The sequence below is a fragment of the Coregonus clupeaformis genome, chromosome 40 (assembly GCF_020615455.1).
Source record: "Coregonus clupeaformis isolate EN_2021a chromosome 40, ASM2061545v1, whole genome shotgun sequence".
Lineage (NCBI taxonomy): Eukaryota > Metazoa > Chordata > Actinopteri > Salmoniformes > Salmonidae > Coregonus > Coregonus clupeaformis.
In genome coordinates, this window is record NC_059231.1 from 13583902 (window position 1) to 13608225 (window position 24324).

The following is a 24324-nucleotide window of genomic DNA, read 5'->3' on the forward strand; positions in this document are numbered from 1 at the left end:
CTAACGTAAGTGCAAAAACATATTTTGCTGCTAACAGTTTTCTGTCACATAACTTAAACTGAAGTTTTTCTCTCTTGGCTATGAATCAGAACCATCAAACACAATATAGTCTGTATCGAGTGGGGGGGGGGTGGTACCAGTACGATTGGTGGGTTCCACATGAAACGGTGAGAGAAGGGCCTAAACTAACCTCACAGAGAGAGAGAGAGAAGTGAGGGAACTGAGGGGGCATCCCAAATGGCACCCTATTTCCTATATAGTGCACTACTTTTGACCAGAGCCCTATGGAGACGCTATAGGCTCTGGTCAAAAGTTGTGCAGTATGTAAGGAATAGGGTGCCATTTGGGATGCAGGTCGAGTGTAGCGTAGCGGTCTAAAGGTTGGTCGTGCCTTATGAAACGCAGCACACTGACCCCCCCCCGACTCCCCCCTTCCTCTCCTCGGCCCCCACGCCTCTCAGTACTGTTTGACCTGTAGTGTGTGTGTGTGTTTTCGCGCTGGAACCAGGCCCTAGACATCTCGCCCTGAATCAAAGCCTTAGGACAAATGCAGGAAGGGAGATGAAGGGAGACAGACAGGGCCGGCCCAGGTTGCCCTGGAACAGTGCCAGAGAGTCCCAGTGGTGGTTAAGGCAGGATGGTTGTAGTGTACAAGGCCTTCGGAAAGTATTCAGACCCCTTGACTTTATCCACATTTTGTTACGTTACAGCCTTATTCTAAAATGGATTCAATAAAATAATTTCCTCAGCAATCTACACACAATACCCAATAATGACAAAGCGAAAACAGATTTTTATTTTTATTTTGCAAATGTATTCAAAACAAAAAACAGAAATACCTTATTTACATAAGTATTCAGACCCTTTGCTATGAGACTCAAAATTGAGCTCAGGTGCTTCCTGTTTCCATTGATCATCATTGAGATATTTCTACAACTTGATTGGAGTCCACCTGTGGTAAATTCACTTGATTGGACATGATTTGGAAAGGCACACACCTGTCCATACAAGGTCCCACAGTTGACAGTGCATGTCAGAGCAAAAACCAAGCCATGAGGTCGAGGGAATTGTCCGTAGAGCTCAGAGACAGGATTGTGTCCAGGAACAGATATGGGGAAGGGTACCAAAAAATGTAGGCAGCATTGAAGGTCCCCAAGAACACAGTGGCCTCCATCATTCTTAAATGGAAGAAGTTTGGAACCACCAAGACTCTTCCTAGAGCTAGCCGCCCGGCCAAACTGAGCAATCGGGGGAGAAGGGCCTTGGTCAGGGAGGTGACCAAGAACTCAATGGTTACTCTGAAAGTGCTCTAGAGTCCCTCTATGGAGATGGAAGAACCTTCCAGAAGGACAACCATTTCTGCAGCACTCCACCAATCAGGCCTTTATGGTAGAGTGGCCAGACGGAAGACACTCCTCAGTAAAAGGCATATGACAGCCCGCTTGGAGTTTGCCAAAAGCCAGCTAATGACTCTCAGATCATGAGAAACAAGACTCTCTGGTCTGATGAAACCAAGATTGAACTCTTTGGCCTGAATGCCAAGCGTCACGTTTGAAGGAAACCTGGCACCATCCCTACGGTGAAGCATGGTGGTGGCAGCATCATGCTGTGGCGATGTTTTTCAGTGGCAGGGACTGGGAGACTAGTCAGAATCGAGGTAAAGATGAACGGAGCAAATTATAGAGACATCCTTGATGAAAACCTGATCCAGAGCGCTCAGGACCTCAGACTGGGGCGAAGGTTCACCGTCCAACAGGACAACGACCCTAAGCACACAGCCAAGACAACGCAGGAGTGGCTTTGGGACAAGTCTCTGAATGTCCTTGAGTGGCCAAGCCAGAGCCCAGACTTGAACCCGATCAAACATATCTGGAGAGACCTGAAAATAGCTGTGCAGCAACGTTCCCCATCCAACCTGACAGAGCTTGAGAGGATCTGCAGAGAAGAATGGGAGAAACTCCCCAAATACAGGTGTGCCAAGCTTGTAGCGTCATACCCAAGAAGACTTGAGGCTGTAATCGCTGCCAAAGGTGCTTCAACAAAGTACTGAGTAAAGGGTCTGAACACTTATGTAAATGTAATATTTCAGTTGTATATATTTTTTAATAAATTAGCAAAAAAAATCAGTTTTTACTTTGTCTTCATGGGGTATTGTATGTAGATTGATGAGGGGAAAAAACAATGTAATCAATTTTAGAATAAGGCTGTAACCTAACAAAATGTGGAAAATGTCAAGGGGTCTGAATACTTTCTGAATGCACTGTAGACTCAGCACAGCAGCAATGTATTGGTCAAAGTGTAGTAGGACAAATTTGATTGTTTTGTATTGTTTTAATTTAGTTATTACTGTGTTGCATAAAATATGTAACATATGTAGAATGCAGACACAATGATTAAGTTTGACTCCTGAGAACTATTAATATTAATTTTTTTCTGACTATTATTATTATTATTATGACTATGTTTTTATTTTCACACACTGCATCAATGCCCCCCAGCGTTTCTCTTGCTCTCTATCTCCAACTGATGTCTAATTCCTTCTATACTAAATTCTGCAACCACTGGATTGCACTGATTGGTGTAGGCCAGTTGAACATGTAGTGTCACATTTCTGCCCTATTGTATCTAGATGTATTTTCTTGATTTACAATGACCTGCTTGCTTCCCTAACTCAAGACTGTGACAGAGACATACTGTAGATCACACATGCGCACCACTTGTACCACAGGTGTCATGGGTAGTGAGATGGTTTTCATATTTTACAGGTCAAACAAAGATCTCCTACTGTATATTAGAGTAGATTTTTATTCTGGAGTGACACAGAGCGACACATCTTAACTCAAGTTTTGTGTTGAAATGTATGGTTTATAATATAGTAGTATACATTAAATTACAGTATGTTTTGTGAATTTACCTACAGGAGCTGCAGCTCGTTTCAGCTTTTTCAGATGGGTTAGGACCAACCTGAGTAGCTTGGGAAGGTATAAAGCTTCACTCCAAATGTTGTAATCTCGTGTATTCAGCTCTCTAATTGTATGATATTTATTAATGATGTCTTGCAGACCAAGTATGTAGATCATTGCTATATTCAATCATGTATGAAATAGAGCAGACTGAAGCAGTGAAATCAACGTCTTTGTAACCAAGTTCAGGAAAGATTCAGGAACTCAGGAAATGCTCGTTCAATATGAGCTCTGAGCAGCAACAACAACCGAGAGCCCTGAAACAACAGTATCTTTCCCTGCACAAGGTCAGGTCAGCTGCTTGCTTGTGATACAGTATGCACTGCAGTACCCTCTGGAGCTGTTTACCACTGGTTCTGGCATCAGAGTAGGAGTTACTGACATTGGTTACATCTCAAATGGCACCCTATTCCCTATATAGTGCACTACTTTTAATAATAATAATAATAATATACCATTTAGCAGACTTTTAACCAGGGCCCATAGGGCTATGGTCAAAAGTACTGCACTATATAGGGAATTAAGGTGCCATTTTGGACAGGGCCCTGGTCAAAAGTAGTGCACTATCTAGGGAATAAGGTGCCATTTAGGACACATCCATATTGTAGTGCAGTATGTTTGTAGAAGTGTCATAGGCCTGCCATTTATGTTGAACTGATCATGAGTACCAAGAACCATACCATAAAGGCTTGTAGTACATGCTTTTAACAAGTAATAACGCATCATACCTGCAGGCTTTATGTAAACTGTTGGTGTCATTAGTACCTAGCACAATTGCCTACATTACAAATGCTCATAATTCATGCTTATAACAAATAATAAAGCATCATAGCCTACTAGAAGGCATGGAAACTAAGCAGCTGACGGAATAAACCTGGACTTTGCCTCTCGGGACCGCTACCATCAGTCTTCTTTTATCGAACCAGACAGGATGGCACACCTACAACTCAAGTGTTCATCAAAGCTCTGGATGGCTGGTCCCATCACAGACCATAGTAGCCTGGTCCAAGATCTGTTTGTGCTGTCTTGCAATCTCGTGACAATGACCATAGGTGTTGGCAAAACAGCATTTAACAGATCTGGGACAAGGCTAAAGTAGTGTCTTCTTCTAGGCCTTATAGACAGATTATAAACAGTCAGACTGAAAGCTGAAGTTCTACTCTACTGACATCTGGATTTTTACAGGTCTCTGTGACTGAGTGAGGCAATCCATGGAATGTTTTCTTCCAGTCTGTTTGACCTCATTAGAATGTCTTTCTTCATCTGCTTGTATGTAGATGGTTGGGAATGTCCCCATTGCAAGCAACTGTAACAATTTGCAACTTTGTTAACTTGCAACAATGTAACATTTGTAGGCCTATCAAGTCGACGTGTCATCTGAGAGGTCTGCACTCCACACTTGTGGACATGCATGTAAAGTTTACTATAGTATCTTACATTGAAGAAATCAATGCAAAATAGCAGATTCAGAGATTGTTGATATTCTGAAGTGTAGTTGAGTGTAACAATAGCCCACATCCCGCGGAACCTCAGCCTACTAGGGCGGAATTGGGTGGAAACCACTATCGCTGATGTAGGTGGGAGGAGCTAGGCGCCTATGATGTGATAACAGGCTTCTGTTTCCAGCACCACTGCACCACTTTACGGTCTACAAACGTATTACCCGACATAGGGTCTCCGAAGGTATTTAAAATTATACATTTCTGAAAAATATAGTTTCCGATGGTGGCTGTGGGCGATTCGCCGCTACTTGTTTGGAATATACGCCTACCCGCCGCCGTTTTCGGGTCGTTTTAATAATGGAAACGTGTTATTTGAGTCACGTGGTCCTAGCCCGTCTTTCTCTGGTGGTCCTCTTGGTCGTTCTGAGACCCCTCAATGCGTGGACTTACACCTCCAGCAGCAACGATATGGATAGGACACTGGTATCGGGGGGATACTTTTCTCCCCGGGTTACTAACTCTGAAGAAATAACTGCCATAACTCCCTTACCAAAATACTTGTTTACTTCTCCGGCAACTTCAACGGACTTAAGAGAGATATCATCACCATCAACTGGAACAGAACTCCACCACAGAGTCAGGCATTCTGATGAGAGTGAGACACGGGCGTTGAGTGAAGACAAATTAGGTAAGGTGTAGTATGGTACAGACATATGGAAGAGTGCACCCTTGTGTTTCGAAAATGGGCAAGAGTTCTATACACTGTCCCATCCCGTGGCAAGGGTCGCGCGCGGTAACAATATTTAAACCTCAGTCATGATTTGATCATTGTATGTAAAAGCTATAACGGATGGTTTATTAAGTTTATAGGATTCTTGATCAACATTCCCTGGATCCACTTGGACTAATTAAAAATAACGGCATTTAGGCTGAAACCCCCAGAACAAAATAAGAAAAAACATAGATACATTTAAAAGATGGATACAATGATTGCGTAATTTGCTGACAGTCAGAAACCAACATTGAACTTTCTAAATCAGTAGGTTATATAAGGCCCTATCTGTGGGCTATCAGAGTTGTACTTGGAATTCCCCACCTGAACCTGGTGGTTTTTCCACACCGACACATGCTTCTAACCATGTTTTCCCCCTCCTGTTTGATGGTTTTTATAGGTTATTTTCTTGCAATCTAAGCGCAGCCATCCCCTCAAAGAAATCAACTTGGCCATGGACCCTGTCATTCACCTATAGGCTTATGGACATTTGATGTAGCCTAATCTAAGCCATAATAAGGTCTTCTGATAATAGTATAATTCATCATAGTGATCATTTGAGCCATTACACTAAAATATCCTAGGCAGCTGATAGCCTACAGTAGATTAGAATAATATACCTTGTATTGAACAACCAAGGTTGACCTTTCAAACCAATCAATGTATTTGTTGACTCATGTTTCATTACTCTGCCAGAAATGTTGTCTACCTCCATAAATTCGTATGAGGTATTGCCAGTGAGTGCATGTGGAGAAAGTGTTAACTCTTTCCGAGAATTATTTGCCCAGAGTTCATTAGTTATTATAGCTTCCTTGTAAGCGTACTACGGCCACTGCCAAGAGGTCTGAACCTTTATGGCACAGGGGGCAGTGTGCTTGCCTATTAACTGCAGGGTTGCTGGTTCAAGGCCAGTTCCCGTTGTCCCTTCTCAATCACTACATCGGTGGCATCAGCTGGGATAACCATAATGTCTCTCAGGCCTTAACTGGAAGTGTGCCTCAGTATGCATTGGGGTTTGTGAGAGAGGTCAATTTTCCGCATCTCCAGAAGGTGAATAGTGTCATGTATAGAAGTGTAACAGAGTGCATTCTCTTCTGTGCCGAGCAGGGCGCAAACCAGCAATCATCTGCACAACAACATGCACTAGGCCTACACAACTCAAAGCCAACCGCCTTAGCCAGCAGAGCAAGAGCCACTCCGTGAGTGACAGTTGGCTTTAGATCTCAGGGAAGGTGTGATGTCACAGATGTACTCCAGCCAACATGCTATGGGCAACTTTCACATCCACTTTATAAGTCACTGTCAAGAGGTCTGAGTCTGGACCTTTGTGGCACAGCCTGGAGACAGCATGCTTGCCCTGAAACCGCACGATCGACGGTTCAAGTATAGTTCTGATCTCAGCATTAGCTAGCCACACTAACTGGAACAGAGCTAGTTCAAACCAAGATTCATCATTAAATGGCCATTTGAATCAAATTACAGAGCAGACCTTATTTTATTTGTATCTTTATTTAACTAGGCATGTCAGTTAAGAACAAATTCTTATTTACAATGACGGTGGGCCAATTGTGTACCGCCCTATGGGACTCCCAATCATGGGCGGTTGTGATACAGCCTGGAATCGAACCAGGGGGTCTCTAGTGATGCCACAAGCACTGAGATGCAGTGCCTTAGACCGCTGCGCCACTCGGGAGTTTATGTTAACAGCTTCCCAATTACCACCAATAGCTTTACCAAAGTAGCCCTAATCTCAGGTTGTATTTTAAGTGGACTATCCCTTTAATCATTTGAGGATTCCCCACCAGTCAAGGAACAGAACATATCTGCGTCACAAATGGCACCCTATTCCCTATATAGTGCACTACTTTTGACCAGAGCCATCTAACTAAGGTGTTTGCTCCCGAGTGGTGCAGTGCTCTAAGGCACTGCATCGCAGTGCTAGCTGTGCCACTAGAGATCCTGGTTCGAATCCAGGCTCTGTCGTAGCCGGCCGTGACCGGGAGACCCATGGGGCGGCGCACAAGCCCAGCGTCGTCCAGGGTAGGGGAGGGAATGGCCGGCAGGGATGTAGCTCAGTTGGTAGAGCATGGCGTTTGCAACGCCAGGGTTGTGGGTTCAATTCCCACGGGGGGCCAGTATGAAAAATAAAAAAATAATGTATGCACTCACTAACTGTAAGTCACTCTGGATAAGAGCGTCTGCTAAATGACTAAAATGTAAAATGTAAATGTATTTCTCAATGAAAAAATGTGCATGAAAACGAGTCGTATCTCGTTGAATGACAACAAAGACTTTATTGAAGAATCCCTACTGTTGACCAATCACCGACGAAGGGGCGTAGACTTCTGCTCCGAACTTCGGTTTGCCTCCAGAATTGTTTGTGTGTTCACGAACAGCCGAAAACCCCCTCCAAAAAGAAACAAAAACGTCTCAAAATGCCATCATAATATATGCACAAACTCTTCCGAACTGTTTCGGCTGGGAAGCATGTAGGCGCCTTTACTGTCAGCCCTAGCTATGGAAACACAATTACAATAGAGTTTGTATTAACATAAAACACTGGCAACACACTGGTGTGGCGGTAAGTCTCCATGGAAATGTGGGACTAGTGCACTATAAAGGGAATAGGGTGCCATTTGGGACATCATCATCATGAACTGGGAGCCACAGAAGTTAAAAAAATTTAAAATAAACACACACAAGCTATCTTGTTGGTCCTGCCATCATCAATAGTGCTGCGTTCCAGTCTGCTTTTGATTACAGTGTACTAAATGCAGGGCTAGGCCAGCCAGCTAGGCCAGTGGACTCCATCCAGAGAGCTTTAGTGTAGAGGCAAATGGCCTAATTCTCTAAGAATGCGTCACATATGACACCCTATTCCCTATATATTGCACTACTTTTGACCGGGGCCCATACAGTGCCTTCAGAAAGTATTCACACCCCTTGACTTTTTACAGCCTGAATTTGAAATTGATTAAATTGAGATTATTTTGTCACTGGCCTACACACAATACCCCATAATGTCAAAGTGGAATTATGTTTTTAGAAATGTTTACAAATTAATTGAAAATGAAAAGCTGAAATGTCTTGAGTCAATAAGTACTCAACCCCTTTGTTATGGCAAGCCTAAATAAATTCAGGAGTAAAAACTTGCTTTACAAGTCACATAATAAGTTACATGAACTCACTCACTCTGTGCAATAATAGTATTTAACATGATTTTTGAATTAATACCTCATCTCTGTACCCCACACATACAATTATCTGTAAGGTCCCTCAGTCGAGCAGTGAATTTCAAACGCAGATTCAACCACAAAGACCAGGTAGGTTTTCCAATGCCTCGGAAAGAAGGGCACCTATTAGTAAACATTTAAAAAGCAGACAACGAATATCCCTTCCAGCATGGTGAAGTTATTAATTACACTTTGGATGGTGTATCAGTACACCCAGTCACTACAAAAATACAGGCGTCCTTCCTAACTCAGTTGCCGGAGAGGAAGGAAACTGCTCAGGGATTTCACCATAAGGCCAATGATGACTTTAAAACAGTTACAGAGTTTAATGGCTGTGATAGGAGAAAACTGAGGATGGATCAACAACATTGTAATTACTTCACAATACTAACCTAATTGACAGAGTGAAAAGAATGAAGCCTGTACAGAATACAAATATTCCAAAACATGCATCCGTGTGCCACAATGCACTAAAATAATACTGCAAAAAAAATGTGTCAAAGCAATTAACCTTTTGTCCTAAATACAAAGTGTTATGTTTGGGGCAAGTCCAATACAACACATTACTGAGTATCACTCTCCATATTTTCAAGCATAGTGGTGGCTTCATGATGTTATGGGTATGCTTGTAATCGTTAAGGACTGGGGAGTTTTTCAGGATAAAAAATAAATCCTAGATTTCCACCAGACACTGGCAGATGAATGCACCTTTTAGCAGGACAATAACCTAAAACACAAGGCCAAATCTACACTGGCGTTGCTTACCAAGAAGACAGTGAATGTTCCTGAGTGGCTGAGTTATAGTTTTGACTTAAATCTGCTTGAAGATTTTATTTTATTTTATCCAGTTGAGAACAAGTTCTCATTTACAACTGCGACCTGGCCAAGATAAAGCAAAGCAGTGCGGAAAAAACAACAACAACACAGAGTTACATATGGAATAAACAAAACGTACAGTCAATAACACAATAGAAAATCTATATACAGTGTGTGCAAATGTAGTAAGTTATGGAGGTAAGGCAATAAATAGGCCATAGTGCAAAATAATTACAATTATAATTTAGTATTAACACTGGAGTGATAGATGTGTAAGCTGCTCTGACAACTGATGCTTAAAGATAGTGAGGGAGATAAGTGTCTCCAGCTTCAGTGATTTTTGCAGTTAGTTCCAGTCATTTGCAGCAGAGAACTGGAAGGAATGGCGACCAAAGGAGGTGTTGGCTTTGGGGATAAGCAGTGAGTTATACCTGCTGGAACGCATACTACGGGTGGGTGTTGCTATGGTGACCAATGAGCTAAGATAAGGCGGGGATTTGCCTAGAAGAGATTTATAGATGACCTGGAGCCAGTGGGTTTGGCGACGAATATGTAGTGAGGGCCAGCCAACGAGAGCGTACAGGTCACAATGGTGGGTAGTATATGGGGATTTGGTGACAAAACAGATGGCACTGTGATAGACTACATCCAATTTGCTGAGTAGAGTGTTGGAAGCTATTTTGTAAATGACATCGCCAAAGTCAAGGATCGGTAGGATAGTCAGAGGGCATGTTTAGCAGCATGAGTGAAGGAGGCTTTGTTGCGAAATAGGAAGCCAATTCCAGATTTAACTTTGGATTGGAGATGCTTAATGTGAGTCTGGAAGGAGAGTTTACAGTCTAACCAGACACCTAGGTATTTGTAGTTGTCCACATATTCTAAGTCAGAGCCGCCGAGAGTAGTGATTCTAGTCGGGCAGGCGGGTGCAAGCAGTGTTTGATTGAAGAGCATGCATTTAGTTTTACTAGCGTTTAAGAGCAGTTGGAGGCCACGGAAGGAGTGTTGTATGGCATTGAAGCTCGTTTGGAGGTTTGTTAACACAGTGTCCAATGAAGGGCCAGATGTATACAAAATGGTGTCGTCTGCGTAGAGGTGGATCTGAGAGTCACCAGCAGCAAGAGCGACATCATTGATATACAGAGAGAATAGAGTCGGCCCGAGAATTGAACCCTGTGGCACCCCCATAGAGACTGCCAGAGGTCCAGACAACAGGCCCTCCAATTTGACACATTGCACTCTATCTGAGAAGTAGTTGATGAACCAGGCGAGGCAGTCATTTGAGAAACCAAGGCTATTTAGTCTGTCAATAAGAATGCGGTGATTGACACAGTCAAAAGCCTTGGCCAGGTCAACGAAGACGGCTGCACAGTACTGTCTTTTATCGATCGCGGTTATTATATCGTTTAGGACCTTGAGCGTGGCTGAGGTACACCCATGACCAGCTCGGAAACCAGATTGCATAGCGGAGAAGGTACGGTGGGATTCTAAATGGTCGGTGATCTGTTTGTTAACTTGGCTTTCAAATACTTTTGAAAGGCAGAGCAGGATGGATATAGGTCTGTAACAGTTTGGATCTAGAGTGTCACCCCCTTTGAAGAGGGAGATGACCGCGGCAGCTTTCCAATCTCTGGGGATCTCAGACGATACGAAAGAGAGGTTGAACAGGCTGGTGATAGGGGTTGCGACAATTTCGGCGGCTAATTTTAGAAAGAAAGGGTCCAGATTGTCCAGCCCAGCTGATTTGTAGGTGTCCAGATTTTGCAGCTCTTTCAGAACATCAGCTATTTGAATTTGGGTGAAGGAGAAGCAGGGGGGGGGGCATGGGCAAGTTGCAGCGGAGGGTGCAGAGCTGGTGGCCGGGGTAGGGGTAGCCAGGTGGAAAGCATGGCCAGCCGTAGCAAAATGCTTGTTGAAATTTTCGATTATCGTAGATTTATCAGTAGTGATAGTGTTTCCTAGCCTCAGTGCAGTGGGCAGCTGGGAGGAGGTGCTCTTATTCTCCATGGACTTTACAGTGTCCCAAAACCTTTTGGAGTTAGTGCTACAGGATGCACATTTCTGTATGAAAAAGTTAGCCTTTGCTTTCCTAACTGATTGTGTATATTGGTTCCTGACTTGCATATCGTGGGGGCTGTTCGATGCTAATGCTGTACGCCACAGGATGTTTTTATGCTGGTCAAGGGCAGTCAAGTCTGGGGTGAACCAGGGGCTATATCTGTTCTTAGTTCTGATAATTTTTGAATGGGGCATGCTTATTTAAGATGGAGAGGAAAGCACTTTTAAAGAACAACCAGGCATCCTCTACTGACGGAATGAGGTCAATATCCATCCAGGATACCCGGGCCAGGTCAATTAGAAAGGCCTGCTCGCTGAAGTGTTTTAGGGAGCGTTTGACAGTGATGAGGGGTGGTCGTTTGACCTCGGACCCATTACGGACGCAGGCAATGAGGCAGTGATCGCTGAGATCCTGGTTGAAGACAGCGGAGATGTATTTAGAGGGTAAATTAGTCAGGATGATATCTATGAGGGTGCCCATGTTAACGGATTTAGGGTTGTACCTGGTAGGTTCCTTGATAATTTGTGTGAGATTGAGGGCATCTAGTTTAGATTGTAGGTCGGCCGGGGTGTTAAGCATATCCCAGTTTAGGTCACCAAGCAATACGAACTCTGAGGATAGATGGGGGGCAATCAATTCACATATGGTGTTCAGGGCACAGCTGGGGGCTGAGGGAGGTCTGTAGCAAGCGGCAACAGTGAGAGACTTATTTCTGGAAAGGTGGATTTTTAGAAGTAGAAGCTCAAACTGTTTGGGCACAGACCTGGATAGTATGATAGAGCTCTGCAGGCTATCTCTACAGTAGATTGCAACTCCGCCCCCTTTGGCAGTTCTATCTAGACGGAAAATGTTGTAGTTGGGAATGGACATTTCAGAATCTTTGGTGGTCTTCCTAAGCCAGGATTCAGACACTGCTAAAACATCAGGGTTGGCTGAGTGTGCTAACGCAGTGAATAACTCAAACTTAGGGAGGAGGCTTCTGATGTTAACATGCAAGAAACCAAGGCTTTTGCGATTACAGAAGTCAACAAATGATAGCGCCTGGGGAGCAGGAGTGATACTGGGGGCTACAGGGCCTGGGTTAACCTCTACATCACCAGAGGAACAGAGGAGGAGGAGAATAAGGATACGGCTAAAGGCTTTAAGAACTGGTCTTCTAGTGCGTTGGGTACAGAGAAAACAAGGGGCCGATTTCCGGCCGTTGTAGAATAGATTCTTCGCATTATGTACGGACAAGGATATGGAAGGATATGAGTACAGTGGAGGTAAACCTAAGCGTTGGGTAAAGATGAAAGAGATAGCATCACTGGAGGCACCGATTGAGCCGGTCTCCGCGTGTGTTGGGGGTGGGACAAAGGATCTACCTGAGACAGGTTGAGCAGGACTAGGGGCTCTACATTGAAAAAGTACAGTTAGAACTAACCGAAACAGCAATAGGCAAGGCGATAGGAGATAGGTATAAAGCAGTCACAGGTTTTATTCGAGAGAGCTAAGACAACAGCTGGTAATGGCGACGAAAGTTTGAGCTGAGGCTATACAGATCAACAGGAAGGGGTACCGTATAAAGGAACAGTCCAGCAGGCATCAGCTGTGTAGCTGAGTGATCATAAGGTCCAGTGAACAGCAATAAGTAAGTCCAGGAGAAGTTCAGTGGCTGCTACGCTACAGGCACGGCTGTTGATTGCGTGTGCTAGCGGGCCGGGGCTAGCAGATGGATCTTCGTGGTCGTCGCAACGGGAAGCCTGTTGAAACCACATCAGACGATTATGTTGGCAGACCAGTCGTGATGGATCGGCGGGGCTCCATGTCAACACTAGGAGGTCCCGTCCGGTTGACAGAGAGGTAGATAGCCGGGAGATGTGCCTGGCTCGAGGCTAGCTCAAGGCTAACTGGGGTTAGCTTCAGGACAGTGGTGATTAGTGGTGATTAGCCAACAACGACAACAGCCATTCGGTTGCAGCTAGCTAGTTGCGATGATCCGGTGTTAAGGTCCAGTGATTCAGTGATTCCGGCAGAATCCAATATGCTCTGGCTTGATAGCGCGATGTGCAGACTGTGCAGGCTGGCCGATAATTGTCCAGGCTAGAGCTGGCTGGTAGGTAGTGCAGGCCACGGCCACGGCCACGGACAATGGTGCAGACCGCTAACGGTGGCTAATAGCAAGTAGCTAGTTAGCTGGCTAGCTGGCTAGTTTCAGCTAGAGGTTCTGGATAAAAATGTATAAAGAAATAATAGATTCCGTTCCACATTGGGTGAGGCGGGTTGCAGGAAAGTATATTTAGTTAAAGGATGGAAAGTGAGATTGAGAAATATATACAGTGGGGAAAAAAAGTATTTAGTCAGCCACCAATTGTGCAAGTTCTCCCACTTAAAAAGATGAGAGAGGCCTGTAATTTTCAACATAGGTACACGTCAACTATGACAGACAAAATGAGGAAAAAAATCCAGAAAATCACATTGTAGGATTTTTAATGAATTTATTTGCAAATTATGGTGGAAAATAAGTATTTGGTCAATAACAAAAGTTTCTCAATACTTTGTTATATACCCTTTGTTGGCAATGACACAGGTCAAACGTTTTCTGTAAGTCTTCACAAGGTTTTCACACACTGTTGCTGGTATTTTGGCCCATTCCTCCATGCAGATCTCCTCTAGAGCAGTGATGTTTTGGGGCTGTCGCTGGGCAACACAGACTTTCAACTCCCTCCAAAGATTTTCTATGGGGTTGAGATCAGGCGACTGGCTAGGCCACTCCAGGACCTTGAAATGCTTCTTACGAAGCCACTCCTTCATTGCCCGGGCGGTGTGTTTGGGATCATTGTCATGCTGAAAGACCCAGCCACGTTTCATCTTCAATGCCCTTGCTGATGGAAGGAGGTTTTCACTCAAAATCTCACGATACATGGCCCCATTCATTCGTTCCTTTACACGGATCAGTCGTCCTGGTCCCTTTGCAGAAAAACAGCCCCAAAGCATGATGTTTCCACCCCCATACTTCACAGTAGGTATGGTGTTCTTTGGATGCAACTCAGCATTCTTTGTCCTCCAAACACGACGAGTTGAGTTTTTACCAAAAAGTTCTATTTTGGTTTCATCTGACCATATGACATTCTCCCAATCCTCTTCTGGATCATCCAAATGCACTCTAGCAAACTTCAGACAGGCCTGGACATGTACTGGCTTAAGCAGGCGGACACGTCTTGCACTGCAGGATTTGAGTCCCTGGCGGCGTAGTGTGTTACTGATGGTAGGCTTTGTTACTTTGGTCACAGCTCTCTGCAGGTCATTCACTAGGTCCCCCCGTGTGGTTCTGGGATTTTTGCTCACCGTTCTTGTGATCATTTTGACCCTACGGGGTGAGATCTTGCGTGGAGCCCCAGATCGAGGGAGATTATCAGTGGTCTTGTATGTCTTCCATTTCCTAATAATTGCTCCCACAGTTGATTTCTTCAAACCAAGCTGCTTACCTATTGCAGATTCAGTCTTCCCAGCCTGGTGCAGGTCTACAATTTTGTTTCTGGTGTCCTTTGTCAGCTCTTTGGTCTTGGCCATGGTGGAGTTTGGAGTGTGACTGTTTGAGGTTGTGGACAGGTGTCTTTTATACTGATAACAAGTTCAAACAGATGCCATTAATACAGGTAACGAGTGGAGGACAGAGGAGCCTCTTCAAGAAGAAGTTACAGGTCTGTGAGAGCCAGAAATCTTGCTTGTTTGTAGGTGACCAAATACTTATTTTCCACCATAATTTGCAAATAAATTCATAAAAAATCCTACAATGTGATTTTCTGGATTTTTTTTTCTCAATTTGTCTTTCATAGTTGACGTGTACCTATGATGAAAATTACAGGCCTCTCTCATCTATTTAAGTGGGAGAACTTGCACAAATAGTGGCTGACTAAATACTTTTTTCCCCCACTGTATACGAAAAATACAAAAAACTGGCTATTTACATGAGGACACTACAGAAAACACGACCACACTGCTATGCCATCTTGGATAGAGTCACCTGAAACGCATGTCACAACTGCTTCAAGCCATCAATAAAAGAAAGACCTGTTTGTAGCTTTAGCATGACAGTTTACATCGCGTCACATGTAAACCGTGACGAATGGACTGACATTTCTTCTCACACAAAATATATGGCAAGACATGAAAATGTTTGTGTGTCGTTGCTATGTGTTACATTCAGGATGTTATCTAGCACAGACAGCGCTCAGCTCTTCCTTGGCAGTGGCAGTAGGTTATTGTTCCAAAGCCCCCAGCAGCGGTGTTGAGTTAGTGGAGACGTGCCAGGCTGACAGACAGACAAACAGGCAGGCAAGCAGGCTGCCGCAGAGTAGAGGGGTGAAGATTTCAGGCCCCAGACCAACTATAAACCCAGCTTTAGGCCTAGGTGGAGTTTGTAGGCCCTAGTAGTAGTGGTGATACGGACAGGAACACACCACAGCCTGTTTTGTTCTCATACCATGAAATAGGCTACATGTGCCAACTGCATGTGTAGGCCTAGAACTGCCATATATTAGTAGTAGGAGGCCTAGTCATGTATCTTTACAAACAGAAACTTAATTGGCAAAAAAATAAAGCAATGAACTTACCAATTAATTTTCAGATTTAAATGACTACAATGAGATATTAAAGATATTCTCCGGTAATTTTGTATACTTTTTAGCCAGAAGTTCTGAAAGCAGCGCCCAAAAGCCAAAAGTGGTCCCCGAAAACTGCGTACTTGTCATGAGCACTCTCTCTCCCTGGTAGCAACATTAATTGCATTCAATTATCTTCCACTCTGCTCACCTCCCTCTCTCTACTCAGCCTAACTAGCTCCACCTGCCCTGCTCTGCTCTTGTTACCTGGCCAGCTGCACTGCATTTCCCACTCACCATCCTCACCTTGCCTCACTCTGTTCTAATTACTCTGCCAGCTGAACTGCATTTCCCCACTACCTCTCCCAGTATATCAAGCCCTGTTTTTCAGCCAAGCCCTGTCAGATCGTCTTCAAACCCGGACCAGTAACCTGCCTGTCTGCGCTCTGACTCCTGTTTGTGATACCGATCCTTTCTTGACTGCCTCCTTGTTCTACTGCCCCGTCTATCCCAACCTGCCTTCTGGACCTCGACTACTCTCCGATCTTCAGCCCCTCCGGTAACTCGTTTCTGCCTTCTGTCTCTCACCACGATATTTGCCCAGCCCTGATCTGTACTTCTGCCTGCCATTCATATTGCTGTTGTGTGTGTGTTCCCCCAGGTCTCCGACCACCAGATGAGCGTGCCCAGACGTTTCACCACCCTCAGCCCGATACGCCGCTCCATCACTGGGGAACACACACACTAAGCACTTGGACTGGACACCCCCGGACATTTGGTGACCCCCGGAGCACAGGTACCCACAGGAGGACCCTGAAAGACCCCTGACACCCCTGGGACTCCTTTTCCCGCCTGTAACCTTGAATAAAGAACTCTGAATTTGAACTTGCGCTCTTGGGTCCTCTTCTGTTCGTGACAGAACGATCTGACCATCATGGACCCAGCGCACTCCCTGACCACGATGGAGGAAGAGCCAGAGAGGACTGCCCTACAGCGACTGGAACGCTCTGAGGGAGACATAAATCGGATGGCTGGCGACATCGCTTCCCTTCTCCAGCTATTCAACCAGCAGCAACAACAGTTCCAACTGCAGCAACAACAGCTAGCCCAAGCCCTGCAACTACTCTCAAGCCCGGCTACTCCACCTGCACCCCCCCTGGTCCTTTTGTTCCTGTACCACCGATACTCCTTCATCCCTCCGCTGGAGGTCCCAATGCTGCAGGCCCGGCAGTGCTGCCACCAGATCCCCACGCTCCTGAACCAAGGATTGGGAACCCGGAACGTTTTGATGGCAACCAGAAGCAAGTAAGACCATTCTTGAGCAGCTGCCGAATCCAGTTTGCACTACAGCCCAGGACTTTCTCAACAGAGGGAGCCAAGGTGGGGTATGTCATCACACATCTCACCGGTCGAGCTCGGTTGTGGGAACGGCGGAATTCGACCGGCAAACCCCAGCCTGTGCCTCCTTCAGTGCCTTTGAGGAGGAGATGTTAAAGGTCTTTGACCTAGGCTCGCCCACAGCCGAAGCGTCACAAGCTCTGCTCACCATCCGTCAGGGCAATCGGACAGTGGCAGACTTCTCCATTGACTTTCGTACCCTGGCCAGTCAAGGCTCGTTTAACCCAGAGGCACTGGTGCAAGCCTTCCTCCATAGCCTGGCGGACTATATCAAGGACGAGCTTGTTTCCCATGACCCGCCCTCAACGCTTGATGCCGCCATTGACCTTGCCGTTCGCATTGACCGCCGTATACAGACCCGGAGGAGGAGAAGGGGCCGTCTCAGTCAACCTGCCATCCGTACTCGGGTCGATACCGCTTCTGTCCAGCCCCTGCCTGTCAAGTCCCATAGCCAACTCAATCAGCCTGAGCCCATGGAGATTGGCCGTGCCTCTCTGACTCCCGAGGAGCGTCGGCGCCGTCTAAGCTCCAACCTTTGCCTCTACTGTGGTGGCGAGAATCACCGTGTCGCTACTTGTCCGGCAAAAGCCGCAGCTCACCAGGTGTAGGGGAGATCCGGGTGAGCTCAACAAGCCTTCAGTCTCCCTCCATCCGAAAGACCCTGCTTCATCTCCGCCTTCAGCTTTCTGACAAGACTCATACATTGGCCGCCCTTGTGGATTCCGGAGCGAAGCAAACATCATGGACCCTGAGCTTGCACAGCAACTGGGCGTGAACCATCATCAACTGACACAACCCATTCCTGCACGAGCCCTGGATGGGCATCATCTTGGCACTGTCACTCATATCTCCGCCCCTGTGACAATCCTGCTGTCAGGAAACCACCAGGAGTCCATCCAGTTTCACCTCCTACACTCACCTGGCCAACCACTCATTCTTGGATACCCGTGGCTCCGTCAGCACAACCCCCACATCGACTGGGGAGACAGGAACAGTCCGTGAGTGGGGAAGGAGTTGTCACCAGACCTGTTTAAGGGGGGCCACCCTGCCCGTTCACCGGGGAAGGATCTAGCGCTACCTCCGACATATCCAATGTTCCGGCCTGTTACCACAGCCTGAAAGAGGTGTTCAACAAATCCAAGGCGACATCTCTACCCCCACACAGACCCTATGACTGCGCGATTGATCTCCTGCCTGGCACAGCACCTCCCAAGGGTCGTCTGTATTCACTGTCAGCCCCGGAAAGAAAGGCCATGGAGGACTACATTAATGACTCTCTTGCCTCCGGGATAATTAGACCGTCGTCTTCCCCGCAGGAGCGGGATTCTTCTTTGTCGGCAAGAAGGACGGTTCTCTTCGTCCATGCATAGATTACCGGGGTCTGAAACGACATCACGGTTAAGAATCGCTACCCACTGCCCTTACTTTCGTCTGCCTTCGAACTGCTGCAGGGAGCCACTGTATTCACTAAGCTGGACCTTCGCAATGCCTACCATCTGGTGCGGATGAGGGAGGGAGACGAATGGAAGACAGCGTTCAACACACCAACCGGCCACTATGAATATCTCGTCATGCCCTTCGGCCTCACCAATGCCCCAGCAGTTTTTTCAAGCCCTAGTGAATGATATCCTCAGGGACATGCTAAATACGTTCGTATTTGTGTACCTTGACGATATTTTAATATTCTCAAAGACTCTGTCAGAACACACGCACCACGTCCGGTTGGTCCTGCGCCGCCTGCTGGAGAACTCTCTTTTCGTGAAGGCAGAGAAGTGCGAGTTCCATGCCAAGACCGTTTCATTCCTGGGGTATGTGGTGACCGAGGGCAGCATTCAGATGGATCTCACGAAGGTGTCGGCTGTCACTTCCTGGCCAGTTCCTGAGTCTCGGAAGAAGTTGCAACAGTTCCTGGGCTTTGCCAACTTTTATAGGAGATTCATCAGAAACTATAGCACAGTGGCTGCACCCCTCACGGCGCTAACCAGCACTAAACAACCGTACCAATGGACATCAGCTGCTGATAAGGCCTTCAATATCCTCAAGACATGTTTCACTTCTGCTCCCATCCTCCAGATGCCAGATGCAGCAAGGCAGTTTGTGGTGGAGGTAGATGCTTCGGACGTGGGAGTGGGTGCAGTGCTTTCTCAAAGAGCAGCTGAGGATGGCAAGATGCACCCCTGTGCCTTCTACTCCCGTCGGCTAACCCCTGCCGAATGCAACTACGACATTGGGAACCGCGAGCTGTTGGCTGTCAAGCTCGCCCTTGAAGAATGGCGGCACTGGTTAGAGGGGTCAAAGGAACCATTCGTAGTGTGGACAGACCACAAGAACCTGGAGTATATCCAAACAGCCAGGAGGCTGAACTCCCGTCAACAGCGGTGGTCTCTGTTCTTTACGCGCTTCAATTTCACGCTCTCCTACCGCCCGGGATCTCGCAACATCAAACCTGATGCTCTTTCCCGGATGTTTCAGAAGGACGAGACCACCGCCACGACAGCTCCCATTCTTCCCAGCCACTTGGTCGTAGCGGCCCTCACCTGGGAGATCGAGAAGCAGGTCATGGAGGCTCTTCGGGACCAGCCAGGTCCAAGCACCAGCGCCCCCAACCGTCTGTTTGTTCCAGCAAATCTCAGGTCACCTGTGATTCAGTGGGGGGCACGAATCCCGTCTGGCCTGTCATCCCGGCATCACTCGCACCCTTCATCTGGTCCGCCAGCGTTTCTGGTGGCGGGGGATGAGACGGGATGTCCGAGAATTCATCCGAGCTTGTCCCACTTGTAACCGAAACAAGACTCCCAACCAGCCTCCTGCTGGGTTGCTGCAACCCCTACTCATACCCAAGAGGCCCTGGTCCCACGTTTCACTGGACTTTGTTACGGGCCTTCCGCCCTCTGACGGACACACAGTCATCCTTACCATTGTTGACCGCTTTAGTAAGATGACCCACTTCGTGCCCCTTCCCAAACTACCCTCTGCTAAAGAGACCTCCCAGGTGGTCCTGGAACATGTGTTTCGTATCCATGGCCTACCCCAGGATATAGTGTCAGACCCGGGGCCCGCAATTCTCAGCAACCTTTTGGAAGGAGTTCTGTCATCTCCTTGGGGCCACCGCCAGCCTATCGTCTGGATTCCACCCGCAGTCAAACGGCCAGACTGAACGCATGAACCAGGAGCTGGAGAAGGCACTGAGGTGTGTGGCTTCCCAAAATCCCCCGGGCCTGGGCTCAACACCTGCTCTGGGTGGAATATGCCCATAATTCACTCACCAGTTCCTCCACCGGGCTCTCCCCCTTTCAGTGTGTCTACGGGTATCAACCTCCACTGTTTGCCAGCCAGGAGGCGGATGCCACCTGTCCGTCTGCTCTTGCGTATGCCCGCCGCTGCCGCCGCACTTGGGCCCAGGCTCGCACTGTGCTCCTGAAGTCTGGAACCAGCTACGCCGTCGGTGCCAACCGACGGAGGACCCCAGCACCTACTTACCGGGTTGGTCAGAAGGTCTGGCTGTCTGCCCGGGATCTGCCGCTGCGGGTTGTATCACGAAAGCTGGCCCCTCGCTTCATTGGTCCTTTTCCTGTGCAGAAAGTCATCAGTCCAACGGCGGTCCGACTTCAGTTGCCCGCTTCCATGCGGGTCCACCCCACCTTCCACGTCTCCAAGGTCAAGCCGGTCCATGAAAGTCCCCTGGTCCCTGCAGCTCCGGCGCCACCTCCTCCGCGCCTCGTAGATGGCGGTCCTGTCTTCACCGTCCGGCGGCTGCTCCGCTCTAGGCGAAGGGGTAGGGGTCTCCAGTACCTCGTTGATTGGGAGGGATATGGTCCAGAGGAGAGGACCTGGATCCCGGCCAGGAGGATAGTGGACCGGACCCTTATCACTGACTTCCACCGACTACATCCTGATCAGCCTGCAATCCGTAGGGGCCGTCCAAGAGGGGTTCCTAGCCGTCCGGCCCGCCCTGCTCCTGTCTCAGTGCCTGTCCTGTCTCCCGACCGTGACCCTCCAGCTCCTTCTGAGGATGAGGAGATTCACTCGGACCGCTCGGAGGAGTTCTGACCCGCCGCCTGCTCCCCTCCACCCTCCCGGCATGATGTTGTTCTTGGGACTTCTGGGGCCGTCCCTTGGAGGGGGGGTCCTGTCATGAGCACTCTCTCTCCCTGGTAGCAACATTAATTGCATTCAATTATCTTCCACTCTGCTCACCTCCCTCTCTCTACTCAGCCTAACTAGCTCCACCTGCCCTGCTCTGCTCTTGTTACCTGGCCAGCTGCACTGCATTTCCCACTCACCATCCTCACCTTGCCTCACTCTGTTCTAATTACTCTGCCAGCTGAACTGCATTTCCCCACTACCTCTCCCAGTATATCAAGCCCTGTTTTTCAGCCAAGCCCTGTCAGATCGTCTTCAAACCCGGACCAGTAACCTGCCTGTCTGCGCTCTGACTCCTGTTTGTGATACCGATCCTTTCTTGACTGCCTCCTTGTTCTACTGCCCCGTCTATCCCAACCTGCCTTCTGGACCTCGACTACTCTCCGATCTTCAGCCCCTCCGGTAACTCGTTTCTGCCTTCTGTCTCTCACCACGATATTTGCCCAGCCCTGATCTGTACTTCTGCCTGCCATTCATATTGCTGTTGTGTGTGTGTTCCCCCAGGTCTCCGACCACCAGATGAGCGTGCCCAGACGTTTCACCACCCTCAGCCCGATACGCCGCTCCATCACTGGGGAACACACACACTAAGCACTTGGACTGGACACCCCCGGACATTTGGTGACCCCCGGAGCACAGGTACCCACAGGAGGACCCTGAAAGACCCCTGACACCCCTGGGACTCCTTTTCCCGCCTGTAACCTTGAATAAAGAACTCTGAATTTGAACTTGCGCTCTTGGGTCCTCTTCTGTTCGTGACAGTACTACCTCACAAATGTTCATATATGTGACCGACCGGCTTGATTCGGTCTTATGTAGCAAAATTTGAAATGGTGTTTTTTTATATTGGATAAAAGTAGAGACTCAGAGCTAGAAATTGGTATATCATACACTACAGTTGAGGAACAATGGGAAAGTAATTCTGCTTTGAAAGTTGATAAACTTGGAACCTCACTTTTGAGAAAATGGCCCTTGAATGTTTTGGTAAAGCTACTGGAGAGCTCTTCTTTGTCTACACCCATTCAGCATATTTCACACCCTATTAAGCCTTAGCCCCACCCATCTCTTTAAGGATTCACGTGAGGCCATGTACTAAACAACCAAAGATTTCAAGACTAAAGGCTGGTTTATACTACAGGTGTATTCATAAATTCAATCTGGAGTGCCAGAGTGCACCCTGGGCGTTCGTAAACTCAGAGCGTTGTCAGATTGTCCAGTTTGTAAATTCAGAGCGTTTCGCTCTCGGAGCGTTCAGAGCACACACTGGACACTCTGGCCGAGGAGTAGGGTTGATCCGAGCGTTCTGACCTAACAACAGCAGTCAAGCGTCCAAGCTACAGTGGGGAGAACAAGTATTTGATACACTGCCGATTTGGCAGGTTTTCCTACTTACAAAGCATGTAGAGGTCTGTCATTTTTATCATAGGTACACTTCAACTGTGAGAGACGGAATCTAAACATTGTATGATTTTTAAGTAATTAATTTGCATTTTATTGCATGACATAAGTATTTGATCACCTACCAACCAGTAAGAATTCCGGCTCTCACAGACCTGTTAGTTTTTGTTTAAGAAGCCCTCCTGTTCTCCACTTATTACCTGTATTAACTGCACCTGTTTGAACTCGTTAACCTGTATAAAAGACACCTGTCCACACACTCAATCAAACAGACTCCAACCTCTCCACAATGGCCAAGACCAGAGAGCTGTGTAAGGACATCAGGGATACAATTGTAGACCTGCACAAGGCTGGGATGGGCTACAGGACAATAGGCAAGCAGCTTGGTTAGACGGCAACAACTGTTGGCGCAATTATTAGAAAATGGAAGAAGTTCAAGATGACGGTCAATCACCCTCAGTCTGGGGCTCCATGCAAGATCTCACCTCGGGGGGCATCAATGATCATGAGGAAGGTGAGGGATCAGCCCAGAACTACACGGCAGGACCTGGTCAATGACCTGAAGAGAGCTGGGACCACAGTCTCAAAGAAAACCATTAGTAATTAAAATCCTGCAGCGCACGCAAGGTCCCCCTGCTCAAGCCAGCGCATGTCCAGGCCCGTCTGAAGTTTGCCAATGACCATCTGGATGATCCAGAGGTCTGATGAGACAAAAATAGAGCTTTTTGGTCTAAACTCCACTCGCCATGTTTGGAGGAAGAAGAAGGATGAGTACAACCCCAAGAACACCATCCCAACCGTGAAGCATGGAGGTGTATGGGAAACGTATGATCTCTGTAATTGCAAACAAAGGTTTCTGTACCAAATATTAAGTTCTGCTTTTCTGATGTATCAAATACTTATGTCATGCAATAAAATGCAAATTAATTACTTAAAAATCATACAATGTGATTTTCTTGATTTTTGTTCTAGATTCCGTCTCTCACAGTTGAAGTGTACCTATGATAAAAAAAATTACAGACCTCTACATGCTTTGTAAGTAGGAAAACCTGCAAAATCGGCAGTGTATCAAATATTGTTCTCCCCACTGTAACTGGCTAACGTTGGCTTGCTTGCTAGCTACTTCCAGACACATGAGAAAACACCTCACTCTGACCATTTTACTCGCTCTAGCAGAGCTGGTTAGGCTGTTTTTTGTTAACCAGAGTGTTGGTGACTGTAACTGTGCTGCTGGCAACGATTTAATTCCGCTTTTCTGCTGACGTTTACTGACACCGGCCATATTCAACGGGTGTTGAGTGTTCGTAAATTTGTCTGTTATTCTGCACTCTGGCACACTCAGATGAAAGTGCGTAGATAGCCAGAGCGAATTTACCAGCTACGTCTATCGACATTTGTCGCAGTGACATCATGAACATTGTATTGAAATGGTTACTTGCATAGTGCAGTCTTTTGTTTAGACATGTACCTAGCTAGCTAAACAATTAACCATAATCCCAACTCATAACGTTACTACCCTG

At 47.0% G+C, this 24324-nt stretch overlaps 1 protein-coding gene across 3 annotated transcripts in view; it reads left to right on the forward strand.

The window, feature by feature from the left end:
* Nucleotides 1–4558: 4558 nt before the first annotated feature.
* LOC121555167 (protein HEG) overlaps nucleotides 4559–24324 on the forward strand; it is a 44364-nt gene continuing 24598 nt past the window's right edge. For 2 of the 3 annotated variants that reach the window (XM_041868989.2, XM_041868990.2), the window contains exon 1: nucleotides 4559–5093. In XM_041868989.2, the coding sequence (XP_041724923.1) occupies nucleotides 4763–5093 (331 nt within the window). In that variant the 5' untranslated portion in view covers nucleotides 4559–4762. Of the gene's footprint in view, nucleotides 5094–22022; nucleotides 22046–24324 lie in introns of those variants that run through there. The other variant, XM_041868991.2, reaches the window with a different exon arrangement.